Genomic DNA, 20,660 nt, shown 5'->3' with positions numbered 1-20,660 from the left:
TTCGTAATGCAGTCTTTACTTTCCGGGATTTTTGACGCACTGACAATTCTCATAAACAAAGCACTGAAAGCACAAACATTCCCAGACTGTTTGGGGACGGCAATTGTTGCTCCAATTTTTGTGTCTGGATCTGTTTCTGAAGCTAATAATTACAGACCCATTCCATTATTACCTGCCATATCAAAAGTTTTCAGAAATATTATCTACATAAGAATGACCAGCTTCCTCAATTTTACAAATCAACTGCACAACAATCAATATCGTTTTCGATCCAAACTAGGCACCATAGATGCCTTGATATCAGTTGTAGACTCACTCAGATACAATCTGAACAAACCAGAACATTCAACACATGCAAACTTTCTGGACTTTAAAAAGGCTTTTGATACAGTAGATCAATCAGTTCTCGTAGAAAAGTTGTCGAAAATGGGATTCCGTAGACCTATCAATACTTTACTTAAAAGCTATCTAACAAACAGAAAAAAAACAATACACTTCGGAGGTACTGAATCCTCATTTTAACCTTTAAGAATATGTTTCTCTCAAGGCTCACTTTTGGGACCCTTACTGTTTCCCTTGTATGTAACCGATCATTCGGAGGCTACAAAGAACCTAACAATAACCCTTTACGCCGGTCGCACAGCTTTGATACAGCTCAGCCAATAAGATCTTAGTCAGCTTGTCTTAGGCACGAAACAAACCAATGATTGGTTGGACAAAACTAAATTAACTTTGAACTTCAATAAAACTTTTAAATCAGCTTTCAAAAAGGAGTGGAAACAAAAAGCAATCAAATATCAATTGAGAGACATCAAAACACAAAACAGGAAATTGGCGAGGTATCGGGGAATCCTGATTGACGAGAAACTAAATAATGAAGATCACGTTCATTATCTTATTCATAAAATGAATGTTTTTTTGTGCTACATTCTATTAATTGAGAATTGTCTTACATACAAACCAATTAATTTTTGCTTTTAAAGTTTAAAGTTTATGTGCAACCGATCTTACAGTATGGAGTTTTAATCTATGGTACAGCCAGCTGCAAAGAGTGACATCAAGAACTAAATCGAGTGAGAATTATATATGGGAAACGTATAATTGAGTCAATTGAGGACTTTAGAATAGAAGCAAAAATCTATAACGTAGAAGAGTTACATTTATATGAGTTATTGAAATTAGTTATTAAAAATAAGGGATTCAAATGAGTGCAGTACAAAAAATGCTTTTTTGAGAATGAATGATTTAAACAAAATTAAAACACAGAAAATTGCTCAAAACACTTAAAATTTTTATATGAAGGATCAATAAACAGTAATATCATTTCAACAAGAGCAAGAAAACTGTCGGTCAAAATGCTAAAATTTCAACCTCGTTTTACTGAAGAAATTGCAAAACTGTCTATAATAGGTTGTAAAGATTTTGCTCATCGGTTCCGTGATAAATTTATATTAGTCAGTGCTGATTTACTAGAAGGTTTCCACTGAGATTTTTTTCTCTTCATGTTATTCCGATCCAAACAATAGAAAAGTATCAAGACGCTAATTTTTCTGCTTCGTGAGCCACCACATGACGAGGCAACACTGCGCTTTCGTATTCTCTCTGTTCAATATGTGTGTATACAAAATGTCTAAAAATATACACATTTTTTTCGTTCGTCTGGTCTGAAAACAATATATTATTGTTATTATTATTATTATTATTATTATTATTATTATTATTATTATTATTATTATTATTATCATTATTATTATTATTATTATTATTATTATTATTATTATTATTATTATTATTATTATTATTATTATTATTATTATTATTATTATTATTATTATTATTATTATTATTATCATTATTATTATTATTATTATTATTATTATTATTATTATTATTATTATTATTATTATTATTATTATTATTATTATTATTATTATTATTATTATTATTATTATTATTATTATTACTGTTATTATTATTATTATTATTATTATTATTATTATTATTATTATTATTTTTATCATTGTTATTATTATTAATATTATTTTGATTATTATTATTATTATTATCATTATTATTATTATTATTATTATTATTATTATTAGTGGCCTCGTCAACAGAATATGCAGGGGCCACAAAATGACAACGGCAAAACTTACTTTTTTAATGTTTCAAGTCGCCACCTTGAAAAATAAAAATTAAAGGAATTGGATTTAATTTGAAGCTTTCACGTGGCTACAACATGACAAAATGTGAGTTTTGAAATAGATTCAGCTATATTAGCAGCGGTCTCCCAAATAAAACTTTCTGCCGTGGCCGCGACTTGTCGTGACGGAGTATCCACTAGTAATGGATGTTGTCAAATCATACATTTCTCGATTTGGCTTGATCTAGCTTCTACTTAACGTCAGTCAGCCTTAAATTTTTTTATATAGCAGAAAATGTTTTTTCTTTTCACAATTGAACAATTTTGTCATGCTATTATTCGGATACTAATTAAGAACGATATTGTAACGAGGAAGATAAAGTAATACATCAATTTTAAGAAAAAGTTTTTTTACTGTAGTTTTTTAAAAGAAATTTCATTCCCTTTTTTGAAAACTTTAACTCTTAATTTAATATTGGTCAGTGGAATTGAAAGTTTTCAAATTAACAATTTGTATAAGAATAGAAAAGTTTTAATAGGTGTATATTTTTGATTACTTGATGCGATCTCGTTGTGATCTTTTGCAAACATACATTACATTTACTGCTCAAAAACATCAAAATTCTTAACAATCTTAGCATTTATTCCTTTTAGATTACTATTACTTCAAGCAGTTTCGTGAGTTCAAAGTAGAGCAAAAAAAAATTTTGGATCAGCATGAAATAAAAACCTCAATTACAAATTCTAACCGGTGTGCATGTTAGGTTTTTGAAAAGTCATGTACTGATCATTTTTCTGATAGGTTCTATGAAAAGGATCAATGTTTCTAAAAGGACTCAATCTCGAAGAATTTGAGATGAAATTTGAATTCAATCTTTATTTTATGAAAACAATGATCAGGCGCTAATCCAACTAAAATGAGAAAGTTTCCAAAAAAAATTATTGTAAAAATATAAAATTGCTTATTATAACAGGAATAGGAGTATGCGAGTACTTAAACAATATTTTTATTAACTCAGCGATATGAATTTAGATATAAGTTATGCAGATGTCTCACTTGCAAATGAATGGTTTCCTTGCAGATCAAGATTGATGATCTCTTTTCTTTATACGTTCACGGTTTTTGCACGATGTAACCTCGGCCATGGTACTGATTAATTCCTGTAGTCTCTTATTTTTCTGATATTCAATTCATCTTAGTAAATAAATGTCTTTAGTTTCACTCATCTCTTTATGGAATCTTAGTTAATAGCGAAATTCTCATCAGTTCGAATCAAGAAAAATTGTTGTGATAAACTTATTAAATAGTTCTAGAGATGAGCCAGCGAGGCATGGGAGATCTGATGAAAAAATTGCATGAGAGTGAGAGTCTTGATGAACCATCCAAGGAAATTTTGAAAACCCTAATTGAAGAAAATATTGCAAAAAATACACGAATTGCCGAATTGGAATCTGAGGTGGCACAGATGAAGATCAAAGTTAATCAACTCGAAAGATATCAATCAAAAGATTGTCTAATTTTTCGCAATCTACCGTTTAGTTCAAATGGAACCCACCTCTCACATGTTAATGATCTTATTCAAAATGTGTTGAATGTCAACATTGAACCGCGCGACTTAAAAAGCGTGCCATCCGTTGGGCAGAGGATCGCCATTCAATCCACCACCAGTTATCGCGAAGTTCGTCTATTTTGACCAAAATGAAAGAATCTGGACCAGGAAGGGTTTGCTACGGAATTATAGGAATCCAAATAAAGGAAAACCGGTTTTTATTCTCGAGCGATTGAGCAAGTACGACAAGTCATTGAAAGAGGAGGCTCAAGCAAAACAGTTAAAGGTTACTACTAAGAATTCAGCACCACTTGTTCAGATCGAGTCAGATGGGTTGAAGCGATATCTTGAACTGAATTCTACTCAAGATATTATTGAATTGCAACCAGTCGCTAGTAAAATTGAACAGAAGTTCAATTATCCAAAGAATCTACCACAAAAGCAAAGTCAAGTATACACGGCAACAGCGGGTTTGATGGAAGTCAATGAAATTATTTATAACACGCCTGTTCCAAAGCTAACAAAAGAGCCTATTTTTGCGCCTGGTACACCTTTATCGACCAAACTGCCTTCCCTAAAGCGTATGCGTGACAATTTTGAGAACAGCGACTATACCAATCTAATGGAGGATCTAAAAAGCAGGAGAGCTGATAAAGCCTTGATTGCTTGATTTTGTTATGGGTCTCATAAGTCGTTTGCCGAATGCCAAAGAGACAATTCATGCTGATATTGAGGAACAGCCGTTTCGTAGCGAAGAGTGCTGTGAAGCGTCTGGAACATAAGAGTTCACCCCTTAGATTAAATAAAGCGACCAAAATTAGATCTGCATCAAATCACTTCAAAATTTTACACTTAAATACTAGATCCATTAAAAAACATCATGAAGAATTAGAGGCACTGAGATCTTGTTTTGAGTCTCCGCCTACCGTCATATGTTTAACAGAATCTTGGCTAACAGTTAATGGTGATCCGAATTTATTCAAGGCAACAAATTACAATAATTGCTTGTCGAAATCCAAAAGTCGTAGGGGTTGAGGTATTATGATCCAAATAAGTGATGAGGTGAACTTGATTGAAGAGCTGAATTGCAAATTGAATGGAAAATTTTTGGTTCATTTAAATTTCGGAGAGTTAAACTTTGCTCTGTTAGTGATTTATAATCCCCCAGAATTAACAAGCAGATTTTCATTTTTGAGCTCGATAAAACATTGGAAAACATCAATGAAAGTTATGACAGAATAAGTGATTGTGGGGACTTCAACATCATCGTGCAAGATTTAAAAAAATGATGACGTCATCATATCTATCGACTATCCAATCAAATGTTTTTCAACTATGTTGTCGTGAGCCAACTCGCATCAGCAGAAATACCTCGAATTGTTTGTATCACTTTTTCGTAAAAAATTTGAGGGTTCAGAAAACTTTTGTAATGGAGGATCACAATTATCGCGATCATTTTCCTATTGTGTTGGAATTAGAGACGATTAGCAAAAATTGTTCATCAGAAGTTGGTTTTCGTGACATCAGTTTGTTAAAATTGTTGAGTAGAATGTCTTCTTTTCTTGATAACATTTCTAAATCACTAGCTACAATAAGGTACCAGGAAACGGAAAGTAAAAATTGTGCTTTTGACAGATTTGAAAATACTTTTACAGAAGTATGAGCAAGGTTTGCACCATATCGGAGGTCAAGCAGGAATAAAATCAAAAAACCTAATTGGTTTGATAAAAATATGAAAAATTTGATTTGCAAAAAAAACCAATCACACAAGTCATGGAAAATGGACCGTCAGAACAACCAAAATTAGAGAAATTTAAAGCACTACGAACTAAAGTGGAGAAAACAATCAAAGCCAAAAAGAATTTTTACTATGAGCAAAAGTTCTCAAAATGCATCGGAGACTCAAAACAAGTTTATAAATTTTTAAATGAGGTCAAGGGAGTTACTATTAAAAATTCTAAAGTTCCTTACCTAATAAAAGATGGTAGAAGAATTGATGATAATCTAGATGTTGCAAACAAGCTTAACACTTTTTTTGTAGGTATAGGACAAAAACTAAAAGCAGACATCTCAAATGAGATTTTTGTTAATAATGAGGTTAATATATTGTATGTGGCTTTATGAAACAAACTGCAAGGAAATCTTGCAAATTGTTGAGGATCTCAATGGAAAAGAATCTTCGGGTATTGATGATATTAGTACGATTTTGATTAAGAAAACAGGTTTCTTAATTTGCAAGCTTCTTGTTCGTCTCGTAAATAAATCTTTTAAGGACGATAAATTTCCGAGTATTCTAAAACAAACTAAAATTGTACCTCTGCACAAGGCAGGGTCCGAATGCGAGATAAATAACTAGAAATACACAGAAATAACTAGAAATACTAAATACACAGAAAATGTAACACAGTTTTTTGAGAAATACAAGGTCTGAACTGCTCACGAATAGCATATTTACGAACTTCTTAAATTTGTAATAAAATCACTAAATAAATTGCACACAGATACATATCTTAATGAGTTATTTCCTTTCGAATCCCGATCAAACAATTCTACTAGAAGATCATTGAAATGGTTTTTTGAAAGTACCAATGTGTAAACGAAAGTTCGAAAGGAATTCATTGAGATACAGAGGTGCCAAACTACTTAATCTTTTTATTGAAAACAATGTGTTACCATCAAACTATAATGAGCTTTCTAGTTTTTCGTTTGTCAATCTGGTGCACAAGATTAGAGACAATTACATTTTATCGAATTATGAATTAACAAAAACAATCTTCTCCTAATTGCGACTTTGTGTACACCTTTCGCGGAATTTTTTTTAAGTTATTAAAAAGACAACACAAAATGATTCAATTTACTGTTGCCGGGGTTTCCTAAAGGGGTAAAAAATTTTGTCAAAAATTGAAAATGCCATCAAATAAATTGAGAATTTCATCTATTATCTTTCAATAGTGAAAATTTTTTTTGAATAGTCATATCCAATTGTAAAAAAAGAATTAAACGGCAGTGCTCAGTGATCCAGTCGGATCCGTAAACTGTCTTCTCTGAGTGTACAATGGTTTTATGTATAATGCAATGATAACTTGACGCTTTCTGATCTTGAACTCTAAAAGTAGGAAATTTTGTCATGTATTATATTTTGATGTTTATTTATACTCAGAGGAATTAACTCTCTCTCTCTCTCTCTCTCTCTCTCTCTCTCTCTCTCTCTCTCTCTCTCTCTCTCTCTCAAGTTGTCATTTTGACTCACCTTGGAATTTTAACCCCCACAATCGGGTTTTCAATTCAATTCATCTGGTTATAGGAATTTTTTTTAGGTCATCTAGTCGGCAACAACAAAATTGATCAACTGAGGCAGGCCTTGGTTTAAAATGGGATACGAGGATGCCTTGAAGAGGGCGGGGAGCGATGGCATTTACCAGAAGGCGTTCACAGTGTTCGGTGCATTCGCATGCATAGTGCCACTGATGCAGAACCTGGCATCGATCTTCACCCTCAAGATGCACCCTTTTAAATGTGATTACGGGAATGGATCTTTAGCCCGTAGGTGGAACCGTATTGCAGTTTTCACTAATCTAAGATTCTTACTGTGCGATTAATAAGAGATCATATTTTACTAAATACTGGGCAAAACATTATGTGGAGGCATATAAGATACATATGAACCCGCTGGCCTATCCCTGGTTGTCAGTCCTTTTACCTTGTTTTCCTGTTTATTTGTTCGTTTCCCATGTTTTGTTTCAGGTTACATCAAAAGCACATAACACCACTTCTGTTTTACATGACTTTACTTTCATTTTTTGGTTAGCAATCATTAAGACATGGCGCTTTACACAAATCAATCAGCAAATATGGCGATTTACATTGCTTAAATAAAGAAATTAACGCTCGGCATTAACAATATGTGTGTTCACCAGACTTTCGTGCGTTTTTCGGTTTCTAGACTATGTAATTGGATTTTAATAATACGTTTTCCGGTATCAGCGTTCGTGAATTTCTAAACTGAAACAAGAACTAGTTATAACACGGCAAAAGCATGGTCCGGCTGTAAATGAAAAATTTCTTCAATCTATAAGACTATCGACAACTTGTGCTATATTTCAGTTGAAATATTTATCTCTATACGATTTTAGCACAAGCTGATAGCTGTTCCAACTGTCCCAAATACGTGTTTGAACCTGAAGAGGGTTTCGAAGGCGGCTACTCGATCCGGAACCACTTCTTACTAGTCTGTGACCAGGAGTACCTGGGTGAATTTGGAAACACCTTCTTCTTCATTGGTCTGGCCATAGCAGGTGCACTGGGGGGAGTCTTTGCTGATCATTATGGACGCAGACCCCTCGGACTCGTCTCAACTTTTATCATGACTGTTGGAGGTAAACTTGTTTAAAACAAATCAACTCGCTCTGTGGAAGCTATTTGGAAACAACTAATTGATAAATTTCCTACCCATTAAGAAACATAGTAAGAAGGAGAGAATTTTGCTATTTCTTTTTACAACAGTTGTTGTACAAGAAAAAGAATAGATCAATGGAGTCTACTTTACAAACTGCGTCAAGTTTAGCGTCAATCCAACGATAGTGAACAAATGTCGTTAACAGTGTAATTTCGCAGGAATTATTAAAATTAGTTAATACTGGAAAACAAATTTCGAAAGGTTGTCTTTTCCTGCCAAATAAGATGTAATTCTTTTGCTGAAACGCTGTTCTCTAAAGATTTTGCTTACTTGAAATAAGCGAAGCAGAACGTGCTCTTCAAGAAATAGTCTCTGCTACATACGCAATTTGGAATGTTTAGCTTGCTACGGAAATTTAGCTGAATAATCATCTGATGAGATAATGAATCTAAAAGGTACCATGGAAGTCGGTATCAGAGTGGTTGGCCCGAACTAACATCTACAAAAAACTTTGATCGGTTGTCTTTGGTATTAAAAGTGGCTTTTAGTGAGTATACATACTGTTACTTGATACTGCTTTCCGCCTTGTGATTCGACAGCGTGCCAATTTGGCAGCAATTAAGGAAAATCTATTTAGTAATTGATTTATAAAAAGTCCAATGGATTACTAATTACGGTTCAAACAGGACAGTTCGAAGACTAGCGTTTACGTATATCATGTCAAAACATGATTTCGAATAATTGAAACATTTTTCCCGGGAAAAAGTGACAAAAGATGGTTTCTCTTAAAATAGCTATATGCCAAGTAATGAAACTATGGACACGAAAAATATACGAAAATTCAGGTATTGCTGCTCCGTTCATGCCCAACTTCTGGCTATACACAGCGTGCAGAGCAGTGATAGGTCTGGGCATTCCTGGTCTGTACAATGGAATATTCACCCTCCTCTTCGAGACCCTGGACACGGAAAAGAGAAGCGACTACTACATTCTCATCATCCAGGGATGGAGCTCTGCAGTATTGTTCACGGCTCTCTTCGGATACCTTTTTCCCGACTTCAGACACTACGAGATTGCAATGGGCATTGCTACAATACCCGTTGTATTAGGTATGCATTCTTGCAACATTTTGCTCATTTTTTCTATAAGATGCTCTCTTTGTCCTGTTTTGAACTCTACTTATAAAGGAGATCGAGTTTGACACCAATTATCTATGAAAAACATATTACTCAACTATTGATCCTTGAATTTGGGTGACTTTGAATGTGACATGCTGCATGTGACATGGAACATAGTGACATTTTTTAGGCAGGAGGGCGCGAAAGTTTTAGTTTTGGTTTTGCTGATGTCAAAAATTGATTTATGCTAAAAACAGTAAACCTTAGTTTTATTGAGTATCACATAGAGTTTTTTAATGAGCATCAAAAAATACTGGAAGTTTGAAATCTTTATATCTATGTGCATAATTACATTTGCTTTGGAAACAAAATTAAAGAGATATTTAGTACAGTACACTGCTAATTTTCCATCCAATCCAATGTCAGTACTTTTTACTTTTTGAAAACGCAGAAATTGCAAACTACTTACTATTACCCGCCTCAAAATCTCCCTTAAAACTTGACAAATCTAAAGGTAAACAATATTTGCAGCTAATTTTTTTCGGCCATGTACTCTGTTAGTAACTAAATAGATTGAAAGCGAGAAATATATCAGCCAGTCAGAATCGAGCAATTAAATTACGTACAGAAATCGTTCCAATTTACGTACAAAGCTTGGAAAAAGTGCAATTAACATAATTTCAAGTAAATCTAATCATAAGACCTATCAAATAAGACATGATTCGGCTCAGTAATTTTCGGGTTTTCGGATGCATTGGTACAAAATGGTGACTGACAATGAACTGATTCGTTATCAGACAAAATACCGGCCAAAAGAGCATCAAAAAATGCCGTCTGAAAACCACTGGTTGCTATGTACGTTACAATCTTAGTACGTTGCTATCACCAATACAAATACTTTGCATTGTCGATGTTACACGTTGCTTTATATTGTTTGATTGAATTGAAACTTGAAAACGAAAGAGTGGTTTTACACCTTTATATTGGTGCCGCGACCCAGGACTGTAAGACAGACCCAGGACTGTAAGACAGTAAAAAGCGGTAAGACAGAACCGAAATTTTACAATTAATTTTTTGCAGTAAATTGATAAAAAACTAATTTAGACGGCAAGGACCCAACCCTACCAAAATTTTCATCGATTTTTTTGTTACATTCGCCAACAATTGCTTTAACACTAGACAGGCTTTACAGCGGGTAATTTATAAATGGTCGGTCAACATTAACCGCACAAAAGATAATTTCTGAGAAAGAAACATCGATTTTGAAAATTTTTGGTCGAAAGTTGGGAAATTCAGACAAATTGGTCCATTATGGTTATATGGCAAAAAATTAACCTCGGATATGAGAAATAATGCGAGAACATAACGCTAAATTGTTTAATTTTTAAAATTTTTGGTAATTTTGGAGGCAAATCAAAAAATTTAGAAAATCAAAACCGAATATTGATAAACCGTACTTTCAAGCTTAAAACCGTCCAGTTTACTGCATTACCGATCCGTAATCAAAAAATTGCAATAAACTGACCAAAGTTTAAAAAAGTTGTACAAAAGGGTAAAATTTTGACAACTTCGTCAAAATTATTATTTTCAATCGAAGGTCCGTTATTTGAGTGAAACGCAATACACACAGATAGTCTGTGAAAAAAAATTCACGAATTCCCAGAATTTTGTTTCGTCGATCGTTTAAGTAACGTTTCATACGCGTCGTTTTTGTCCTTTCACTCGTCAATTGTCCGTGTTCTGTTTTTGTTCAATAACGTTGCTCTCCCAAAACTTTGCTTTTCGTTTCTGCGTCTACTTTCAGGATTTCGATGTAGTATGTTGTCATATATGAAGAAGTATGTTGTGTTTTGTTGCAATATGATGATTAAGCTAGTATGCTGGTTGGTTGCTTTGGTATTGTTGCTTTCTAGGGTGCAACTTAAGTTTGTTCTCGAGTTACGGCTAGTTGGTTTCTGGACTTTTCCAACTGAATAATTTAATAGCAACGCTGTTGTAATATATTGATTTTTACCACTGTATTTTTGCGTGTAATTGTATGATTTTAAGTTGGTTTGGGTTTTTGCCTTCTATGGTGTGACTTAAGTTTAATCTGGAGTTACGGCTTGATTGTTTCTTAACATTTCCAGCTTTCACAGACTACAAAAACGCTGCATAATACTTAACTTTTGCTGTAGTTTGTTTAATATTGTTGGTATACTGATCGGTTGTTTGGGTTTGAAAATTGCTAGGGTGTGAGTTAAGTTTTTTCTGGAGTTACGGCTAGTAAATTTCTTTCTCTTTTCATTCTTTTAGGATACTACTGTTTTGCCGTAAATTATTTTGTTATTTTCATATGTTAAGCCCCATAATGGCTTGTGCTAGTTTGTCGTTTGCAGTAAAGAAGCAGCTTCCCGACATTCCCGCTCGCTGCTTCTTTCCCGATCGCCGCCCGTTCCTTCCCGCTTTTCCGTTTCGTTGCGCGCTACTCGCTCAACACTTCCGTTCTAACCGTCCATTTACCCGTCGCGTTGTGAGCCTGTCGCCCGACATTTCCGTTCCGTCCGTCCTGTTTCCCGTTTCCTCGTGCGTCGCTCGTTCTGCGTTTCCGTCCCGTCTGTTGCGTTGCCCGTTTCCTACCCGCGTTTTTGCAAATTCCGCTTCGTTTCCTGCTTTGTTGCAGTCCGTTCGCCCGTCCTTCCCGCCCCGTCTATCTCGTTTCCCGTTTCGTCGTCTTTCGTCGTGCTTCGTTGCCTGTCTTCTTGTTTAGTCTCACGTTGCTTAGAAGCACGTTAGACGCCTTCTCCCCTTTATTACTCACTTTCGCCGAGTAGTTCGTTACTCGGTAACTTCTTTCTTGCTCTTCGACGTCTTGATTATCAAGTTGTTGTCATTTGGGTTCGGTATAACCCTCATTCCACTTGGTTGGTTGACAATTACACTACATTGATAAATTAGCCATTTCAGTATCATGGCTGAACTGCAAGAGAATTTGAAAAAGCTCTCTAATGCAATATCTAATCTAAAATCTGAGTTACGTAACATCCATAGGGACATCACAGATGTCATAGATGGTCAAGACAGGATGATTAAAGCTGAACGCTTTGTTTCTAAGTTGTTGGATGTTTTCAGTTGACTGGTGCAGAAGAATGAAGAGTTATTTGAATTGGCCAGTAAAGCGGAGAACCCAGATTCAATTTACCCTGTCCTTGAGCAATGGTTGGATGATGTAACTAATAACAATGATAAATTCTTGCTTGCGGCTACAAGCTATATTGACTCAGTTGCTGACCGAGACATCGTATGTGAGGGCGTTAATCCTCAAGGACAGTCTAAGAGAAGTTCAAGCCGATTAGTATCATCAATGTCTAGCCATTGTAAACATGTCTTTCTTATGGCAAAACCAAAACGCGAGGTGAGAAACAAGAACAAGCTGCTATGAGCCTCGCTAAACAAAAACACGAAATTGTCATGAGAAGAAAGGAGCTTGAAATACAAATTGAGCAGATGGCACTTCAAGAATTAGAGGAAGACCACCGTCAGCGTGTTGCTGCAGCTAAATTAGATGAGGCGGAATTAATGGATAATCGTTCATTATTTAGTCACCAGTCAAGTGAACTAAATTTGTTTAAAGATAGGGGATCAGATAGAAGTCTTAGACTTGTTCAGGATTGGGTGAATTCGTTTCCACCAGGTAATTCATTGACTGCTGCAAGCGATTTAAATTTTTCTCGTCCTGTTTCAGCAACCGCTGATGCCCCTTTACAAGATACTGCCCCTAGTAATCCTCCTGAAAACACAAGTAATGTTGCCGACAACTTGAATCACCTTAAAATGTTTTCTCAGTACAAACGGCCAGGAGTTGCAATTTCTGTTGCTCAGCAAGAAGCGTTGTATCGGGAATATCTCCAGGCTCAACTTCAGCAACCACTCAGTGATCAAAGGATCGAGCAGGCACATAGCCCCTCAGGCAGTGGTAAAGTGAACGCAGTGAACCAAGTCCCAGTCGACGTACAAAATGTCGCACTCCCAACACTTCAGCCGCCTATGCAACCTCCCCGGTCACTGACACCCGTTATGGCACCAACGAACTCCATTTTTTAGCTTATTTTTCAACAAACCCACAGGTAAATCAGTTCTTGGGTCCGAAATGCTCCGGTGTGCCTGGTCAATTACATATGTCGATGCCTCATGTTCCGCAACTACAGAATCCATATCAAAGTAACATTCCATACCAAACACAAGTCCCTATTGCCCATTCCCCTCATAATGTCCCTCCACCTCTAAACCCACTCGTGAACCCGCCACCCGTATTGCCGCCTCAACAGTTATTTAATCCTGGGCCTCCCGTGATTCCGTCACCCATTCCATCGAGCACAGCAACTTACTAACTCGTCACCAACATTCCTCAACAAAACCTTGTCCGTTCACCTCAAGCCCGCCTGGTCCTGAGTCCTACCGCAACCAAACGTCCTCTAAACCGTAACCCCGATTTAAATTTGTGGCGTTTTCCTCAGAATACTCCCCCAAACGTAAATCAGGCAACAAATAATGCAACCGTCTTCAACAACGTTCAACCGAACCTACCCCCAAGCACAGCTAACCCACCGTCAGCCATCCCATATTGCAATTGAATGCACAACAAAATCTTAATAGCAACCACGCAGCAACATGTAGCATCCCTGTTAACCCCTTTAGTACAACTACTAACATAGCGCCACCTCTTGTCACACCGGCCATACATCCATTATACGGAAATACTGCTCCGATACCATTGTGCAGGGGTAACCCACAGCATCACAGCATTCCGCGCCTCAAGCGCCAGCGTCTGAAAATGCAAGCTTGATTAAGACATTCACTGACGCCTTAACTAGCAAGAGGAATGACCCGCTACCCAATTGGAAGTTGTCCCAATACAACGGGGATCCTCTACAGTGGCACGAATGGTATGGTCAATTTAAAAGCGCAATTGACTCTCAGTCCCTAACTGCTGATGTGAAAATGACATACCATAAGACCCTCGTAACTGGAAACGCTAAAGCAGCTATAGCTGAGTTCGCTTACTGCGACGGAATGTACAAAAACGCACTGAGGACCTTAGAACGTAAATTTGACCAACCACAGTGGGTCGTAAGTGCCCATTTGGACAAACTCAGCAGCTTTCCACTATTGAAGATGCACAATAGCGACAACATCATTAACTATTCAGGGTGCATTTCAAGTCTTGTCGGGGTGTTTAAATCGCTCTCATATGATTCAGATTTAAAGAGTGCTGCGCTTCTCAACACCGCCGTACAGAAGCTTCCACCCAATATGATGGAATTGTGGTCAGTTTTCACGTTCAAAAAAGCATTGGGTGAAACCTACTCTTCTGGATTTCAACGACTGGTTAAAGTAAAAGGCGCACGATTTAATGAAGTATACCGCATTTAAAGCAAGGACTGAGGATACCAACAACTCAGTAACGAGATGAAAGGTTGCTTCGAAGGCATTTGCTGCAATATGCAACACAAGAGTAATGTTAAGCAGCAACAGAGTTCTCCGTCACCACCAATCTCTAGTTGCATTGTATGCAAAGGCAGCCAAAGGCTGTGGGAATGCCATTTCTTTAAGGAAAAGACTCTCACGCAGAGAGCCAAGGTTGCCACTGAGGCAAAGCTCTATTTCTCTTGTTTGCGCGATAAACGTATATTCAGGCAGTGCAAAAGTCCCCGTAACTGTATTAAAGATGGTTGCAACAGCTCCCATAACACCTTACTTCACGGAACTGAAAACGTTTTTCCAGCTAAACTCTCAACCAACAACAAAATTAACTTTTCGAAGTCACACGCAGGTAATAATAGGCCATCTACTGGTCAACAGCAACCAATCAAAACAACCACTTTGTCTTCAGTGACAGATGTCAAAGGCCTCATTCAAGTCAAGGAACTGAAACTTACTAACAGTTCTGGTACTAGTTCTATGGCGTTGATTTTATGCGATACCGCTTGCAGTAACTCTTGGGTGTCCGATAGTCTCGCAGATAGGCTCGGTTTGCAGGGTACCGCATTAAAACTGACCGTCAAGGGTAAAAACACGGAAAAACTCATCGACACAAAAGTGGTTCAATGGACTGTGACACCTCATAAAGATCAAGACTTCCAAGCATTCACTGTGCATCCCTATGTGAGGGAAACATTAAACGTAGGTTCCGACATCATTGACGTTAAGTCCATGCAAGAAACTTAACCACATCTGGCCGTCCTAGATCCGGCAATGTATAGCTATGGGAACATTGAAATGATTCTTGGACAAGATGTCTACCATGCCATCCGCTCGTTAAAGTACTTTGCAGCCGACGAAAAGTGCTCACCGTTCGCTTTTCGCTTGCCCATAGGTTGGGTTTTAAGCGACCCAATTCCGTCAAGTTCAAATTTAGTCTCAACGTGTTTCAAGGCCAATGTCGAACAGGATTATGAATTAGCTTGTCAGATTAAGTCTTGGTATGATATGGTATTGTACGGCGTTTACAAGCAGGTTGACCCAGCATCCGCAGCGGATGCTTGCGCGCAGGAAATATTTGAAACAACTTTTCATAACGGCCAAAGATACGATGTCGGTATGCTATGGGCTGATGACAACATCCAGCTCCCCAATAACTTCTTTTCATTACTGATACAGCTCAAGTCTCTCAAAAAGTGGCTCTCGAGAGATACAACATTGAAAGAAAATTACGCTAAGACGATCAGTGAAGACCTGGAACAAGGTTACGTAATTCTCACTCCCGATGCTCACGTGGTCGAACAGCGGTCGGATAAAGAGTGGTACCTACCACATCATCCCGTAATCAACCCGAACAAACCGGCGAAAGTGCGTAGGGTATTAAATGGTGCAGCAAAGTTCCAAGGTACTTCTTTGAAAAAATCTTTGCTCACTGGCCCCGACTTTGCTCCAAAACCTAATCCTTGTACTACTTAGGTTCCGTCAACATCAATTCGCCGTGTCCACAGATATCGAGGGTATGTTCCTCCAAGTGGGTGTTCCTGACTGTGACCAGCCATCACTGCGTTTTTTGTGGCGAGAGGACCCCACAACAAATGTTGTAGTGTATCAATACACGCGCCATATATTCGGGGCCAAAGACTTGCCCACATGCGCTAACTATACATTGCAACGCACAATGTTAGTCAGTACCCGGAAGCAACCAAAGCCGTCCTAGAAAAATTCTACAGGGACGATTACTTGGATTCAGTGGAATTGCCTGAGAAGGTTCTCTATAGATCGAAGGAATTGGTGCATTTTCTCCATTAAGGTGGGTTCACGCTTACTATGTTTGTAAGCAATGCACCAAATCTGGCTGACCAAATTGATGGGTCACTTCAGTCCAGCGAACCAAAGTAATTGCCTCATCTAAGGAGGAATCTTTGCACGTGCTTGGGTTGAAATGGGATCACAACAATGATACGCTATTTTTGAGTCGGGGTACCTCCAGTACAGTAACTAAGTCTTTAACACAACGCTTGGTGTTGAGCCTAGTGTCTAAGGTATTCGATCCCATCGGCCTAGTGGCACCATTTACTGGTGGTACCCGATTGTTACTAAAAAGACATCTGGCGTGTCAGCGGGCAGCACTGGGATCAAGAATTACCAAAAGACACCGTTGAAAGGTTCCTCGAATGGAGTGTAGAACTACCCAAGCTTGCCAAAATCACTGTACCAAGGAGCTACTTTTCCGGAAATTTTGAACACCTTCAGTTTGAACAAATTTCAGTTCCGTTGCATTTCTCCGAGCCCGAGTAACTACTTCGAGTGGCCCCAAATGGAGCTTGCGTTTGTCCTGTGTAAAGCTCGCGTAGCACCTATGAAGGTCATGACTGTTCTAAAGCTGGAATTACAGGCAGCGCTACTGGCCGCTCGATTGAAACAAGATGTCTGTCGAGCTCTCACAGTGAAATTCAACAAAATTTTTATGTGGACCGATAGCACTACTGTCTTGCAGTGGCTTAACTCTACGAGCAAGCACCCAATATTTATTGCAAACCGTGTATGTGAGATACTGGAACACACTAGCGTCGACGAATGGAACCACGTTGCCTCAAGCGATAATTCGGCAGACGCCGGTACTCGTGATATGTCCGCTGAGGTTCTGCAATCAAGTAGCTGGGTAAGGGGTCCAGACTTCTTAAGAACCAAGGAAATGCAGTTTGAACCAAGCACCGAAGTAGTTAAAACATCAACTTTGGTATAGTTACTATGGAAACTGAAGAAACCAATACATCGTTGGCCGCATCCGTAACCAAGTCAACAAAGGAACCTATGGATAACAGCGTACGCAATCCGCCGGGTACCTTCTCACGAATGTTACCGCAATGCCGATGGTAGCATCATAGACCACACGGAGCATGACGAAGCCGAGCGTCATCTCCAGTACCTTGTGCAAGGGGAATCATTTAGTGCGGAGAGAAAAGATCTCCTCGAAAACAAATCCATTAAACGGAGTAGCCGTATTGCTGCGTTTTCTCGCTTTATTGAGCCAAACCGTCTAATCCGATCGGCCGTCGGCATCAAACGGTTGGTCGAAGTTGACTTTGATGTAAAACATCCTCTCGTTCTCGACGGACGACATTCATTTGTAAAGTTGTTCCTTAGGCCCACCCACGTTAAACATCATCATCAAGGCATTGACTACCTGCGGGCTACAGTACAAGAACGTTTTACCATCCTCAAATTACGATCCTCACTGCGTTCAATTAAATCCAACTGCGTCACATGCAGAAAGTTCCGAGCTGCCACTATCCAACCAATCATGGCTGACCTCCCAGTAGAAAGACTCGCATACCAGTCTCCTCCCTTCACGTACACCGGGGTCAACTACTTCGGCCCGTTTTACGTTACTGTACATAACACTACCGAGAAGAGGTGGGAGTTTCCTCTTAACATGCTTATCTACTCGTGCCGTTCATGTTAAAATCGTTCCGTCCACGGACGCCCTTTCGTGTGTAATGGGAGTGGAGCGGTTTGTCTCCCGTCGGGGTATACCTGCCATTATCTGGTCAGACAATGTCACTAACTTTGTGGGCGCAGAAAAAGAATTACGCGAGAATAACGAAAAATAGAACACCATCAACATCGCCGTCGAACTTGCCCACAAAAGCATTAAGTGGAGGTTCACTCCGTCCAGTTCGCCACACCAAGGTGGCATCTGGGAGATGCTGGTACGTAGTTTTAAGCGAATACTTTACCCCATCCTCGGTACTCGTCGCCTCAAGGAAAAAGTTTTGAACACTACTTTTCGTCTCGTCGAATATGCACCTAACTCACGCCCGTTAACGCCCATAAACGCCGACCCGTCCGACCTAGGTGCAATAACACCTAATCACTTCCTAATCGCTAACCAAGCAACAGCAATTCCGTCTATCGTTGGCGTAGACGAATTCGATCATCGTAAACGTTACGCCCGCGCACAGTCGTATGCTAACACTATTTGGTCACGTTGGATCAAAGAGTACGTACCGGCGCTGAACTGACGTTCCAAGTGGCAGACGCTTGCCGACTATCAGCTTAAGACCAATGATTGGCTTTGGGTAGTTGACGAGACCAAACCAAGGCGTTACTACCCTACTGATCGGATCACTGAACTCCGTTACGGCTCCGACAGCGTCGCACGCTCCGACGTATCGCGCACGTCCTCCGGATCACTCGTTCGCCCGCTTGTAAAATTGGTACCCATTCTCCCAACATCTTCTTCAGGGATGGAGGATGTTTGTAACTAAATAGATTTAAGGTGATAAATATATCAGCCAATCGGAATCGAGTATTTAAATTATGTACAGAAATTGTTCCAATTTACGTACAAAGCTCGGAAAAAGTGCAATTAACAAAATTTCAACTAAATCTTATCATCAGACCTACCAAATAAGACATGATTCGGCTCAGTAATTTTTGGGTTTTTGGATGCATTGGTACAAAATGGTGAGTGGCATTGAACTGATTCGTTATTTAGACAAAAAACCGGTCAAAAGAGCATCAAAAATTGCCGTCTAAAAACCACCTGTTGCTATGTACGTGACAATCGTAATACGTTGCTATCACCAATACAAATACGTTGCTTTGTCGATGTTACACGTTGCTTTATATTGTTTGATTGAATTGAAACTTCAAAAGGAAAGAGTGGTTTTATACCTTTATATACTGAGATAAGGTGTAAAAATTGCTTGCAGTTGAGAGAAAATATCCCGTGCAATCAAGTGTCAGCTCTGCAATCTGACAGGAAATGATTTTTCTGCAGCAATATTTTATCTGGAGGTTAATTTATAACTTTAAAAATTAAAATCATGGCCACCCGGATTGACGTTCTTTTAGATTCATATTGGGGTCCTATATGATTTCATCCTGTCCATAAATGTTTTTTAGTTCATTTGTACTCTGAAACTAAAGATATGATTACCAGGAGTCATATGTCATATTGTTTTTCCATGCCTTTTTGTTCCGACCCCCACTTTAGTGGGGAGGGAGGAACTATATACTCAAACGGGTTTTTTTGTTCAGACAATTTTGGCAGATCGATATAACCATCGTAGAGAGTTGTGAGTGGTATCATCAGAAAACCAACCCGTGTAGAATCTGGAATTCAAAAGTTTCTCTCAATTTTCGTTTTTTATACGGAGTTATCGAGGTTTAAAGTTTTGTGAATATTTGCAGTTTTTATTCACATTTTTTGAGTACTTTTGACCAAATTTTCGTCAATTTTCCTAAAATAGGTTAAAATTGTTATCTTTACTGCTATTGATTTCATCTCTAATGATAGAGGAAGGTTGCTGAGTTGTTCGATCCGTTGGCTGGCTGGAATTCAAGCTAAATTATTCAAAAAATAGATTTTTTCGAGAGAAATGGGATCAGATTTAATTTTTTTAGCCCACTTGCTTTAAATTTGCTGGAAGTAGACATCTTGAAATTGGTTGGAATTCTTCTTAAGCTCATAAAAGAACTAGAGTCAATCCCCTGGTTTTAAGAATTTTGTGGATCATTATTGAGAAAGATTTTTGCAAATCTCAACTCGATAAATACAAAAAAGTTTTATTTGTCTTTGATTAACAGAAAAATTTTGTTTAAAAACTGATCTATTTAGCAATCATTTGAACAATTGACCGTTTTGTTAGACGCGCAGCAAAATCTGGGCTGATCTTGATCTCACCGTGGATCCCTACGATAATCAAATATTTAGATTTAAATGGGGCGCGACCTTTCTTTCAAAACAGTTCCGATATGTAATTGTTTTTTATGTAAATTACTGACTGGAATCTGAAATCAGGACTGAATTAATGACAGATAATATTTAGAAAAAAGATGTTCAATGAAATTGTAACATGGATTCAGAGTTAATCTCATGGTTTTTACGGCTTTGACAAATTGTTTTTATAAATTTTTTATGGATTTCTTGAGTTCTGCTTTCATTTGTTTTAGATTTTTTGTAGCCCAATGACTTAGTGTCACCA

At 37.9% G+C, this 20,660-nt stretch overlaps 2 protein-coding genes across 7 annotated transcripts in view; both read left to right on the top strand.

The window, feature by feature from the left end:
- LOC142342738 (organic cation transporter protein-like) overlaps positions 1 to 20,660 on the top strand; it is a 57,038-nt gene that overhangs the window by 26,442 nt on the left and 9,936 nt on the right. For all 5 annotated transcript variants that reach the window (XM_075394263.1, XM_075394260.1, XM_075394262.1 and 2 more), the window contains exons 2-4: positions 7,011 to 7,236; positions 7,827 to 8,069; positions 8,935 to 9,198. In XM_075394263.1, coding sequence (XP_075250378.1) covers positions 7,065 to 7,236; positions 7,827 to 8,069; positions 8,935 to 9,198 — 679 coding nt within the window. In that variant the 5' untranslated portion in view covers positions 7,011 to 7,064. The remainder of the gene's footprint in view (positions 1 to 7,010; positions 7,237 to 7,826; positions 8,070 to 8,934; positions 9,199 to 20,660) is intronic.
- LOC142342736 (uncharacterized) overlaps positions 3,431 to 20,660 on the top strand; it is a 467,082-nt gene continuing 449,852 nt past the window's right edge. For both annotated transcript variants that reach the window (XM_075394258.1, XM_075394257.1), the window contains exon 1: positions 3,431 to 3,451. The gene's annotated coding sequence lies outside the window, so the exon portion shown is untranslated. The remainder of the gene's footprint in view (positions 3,452 to 20,660) is intronic.

This window comes from Convolutriloba macropyga, chromosome 7, assembly GCF_964194025.1.
Source record: "Convolutriloba macropyga chromosome 7, txConMacr16.3, whole genome shotgun sequence".
NCBI lineage: Eukaryota > Metazoa > Xenacoelomorpha > Acoela > Convolutidae > Convolutriloba > Convolutriloba macropyga.
The sequence above is the reverse complement of the archived record's forward strand: the minus strand, read 5'-3'. Positions and strand labels throughout refer to the sequence as shown.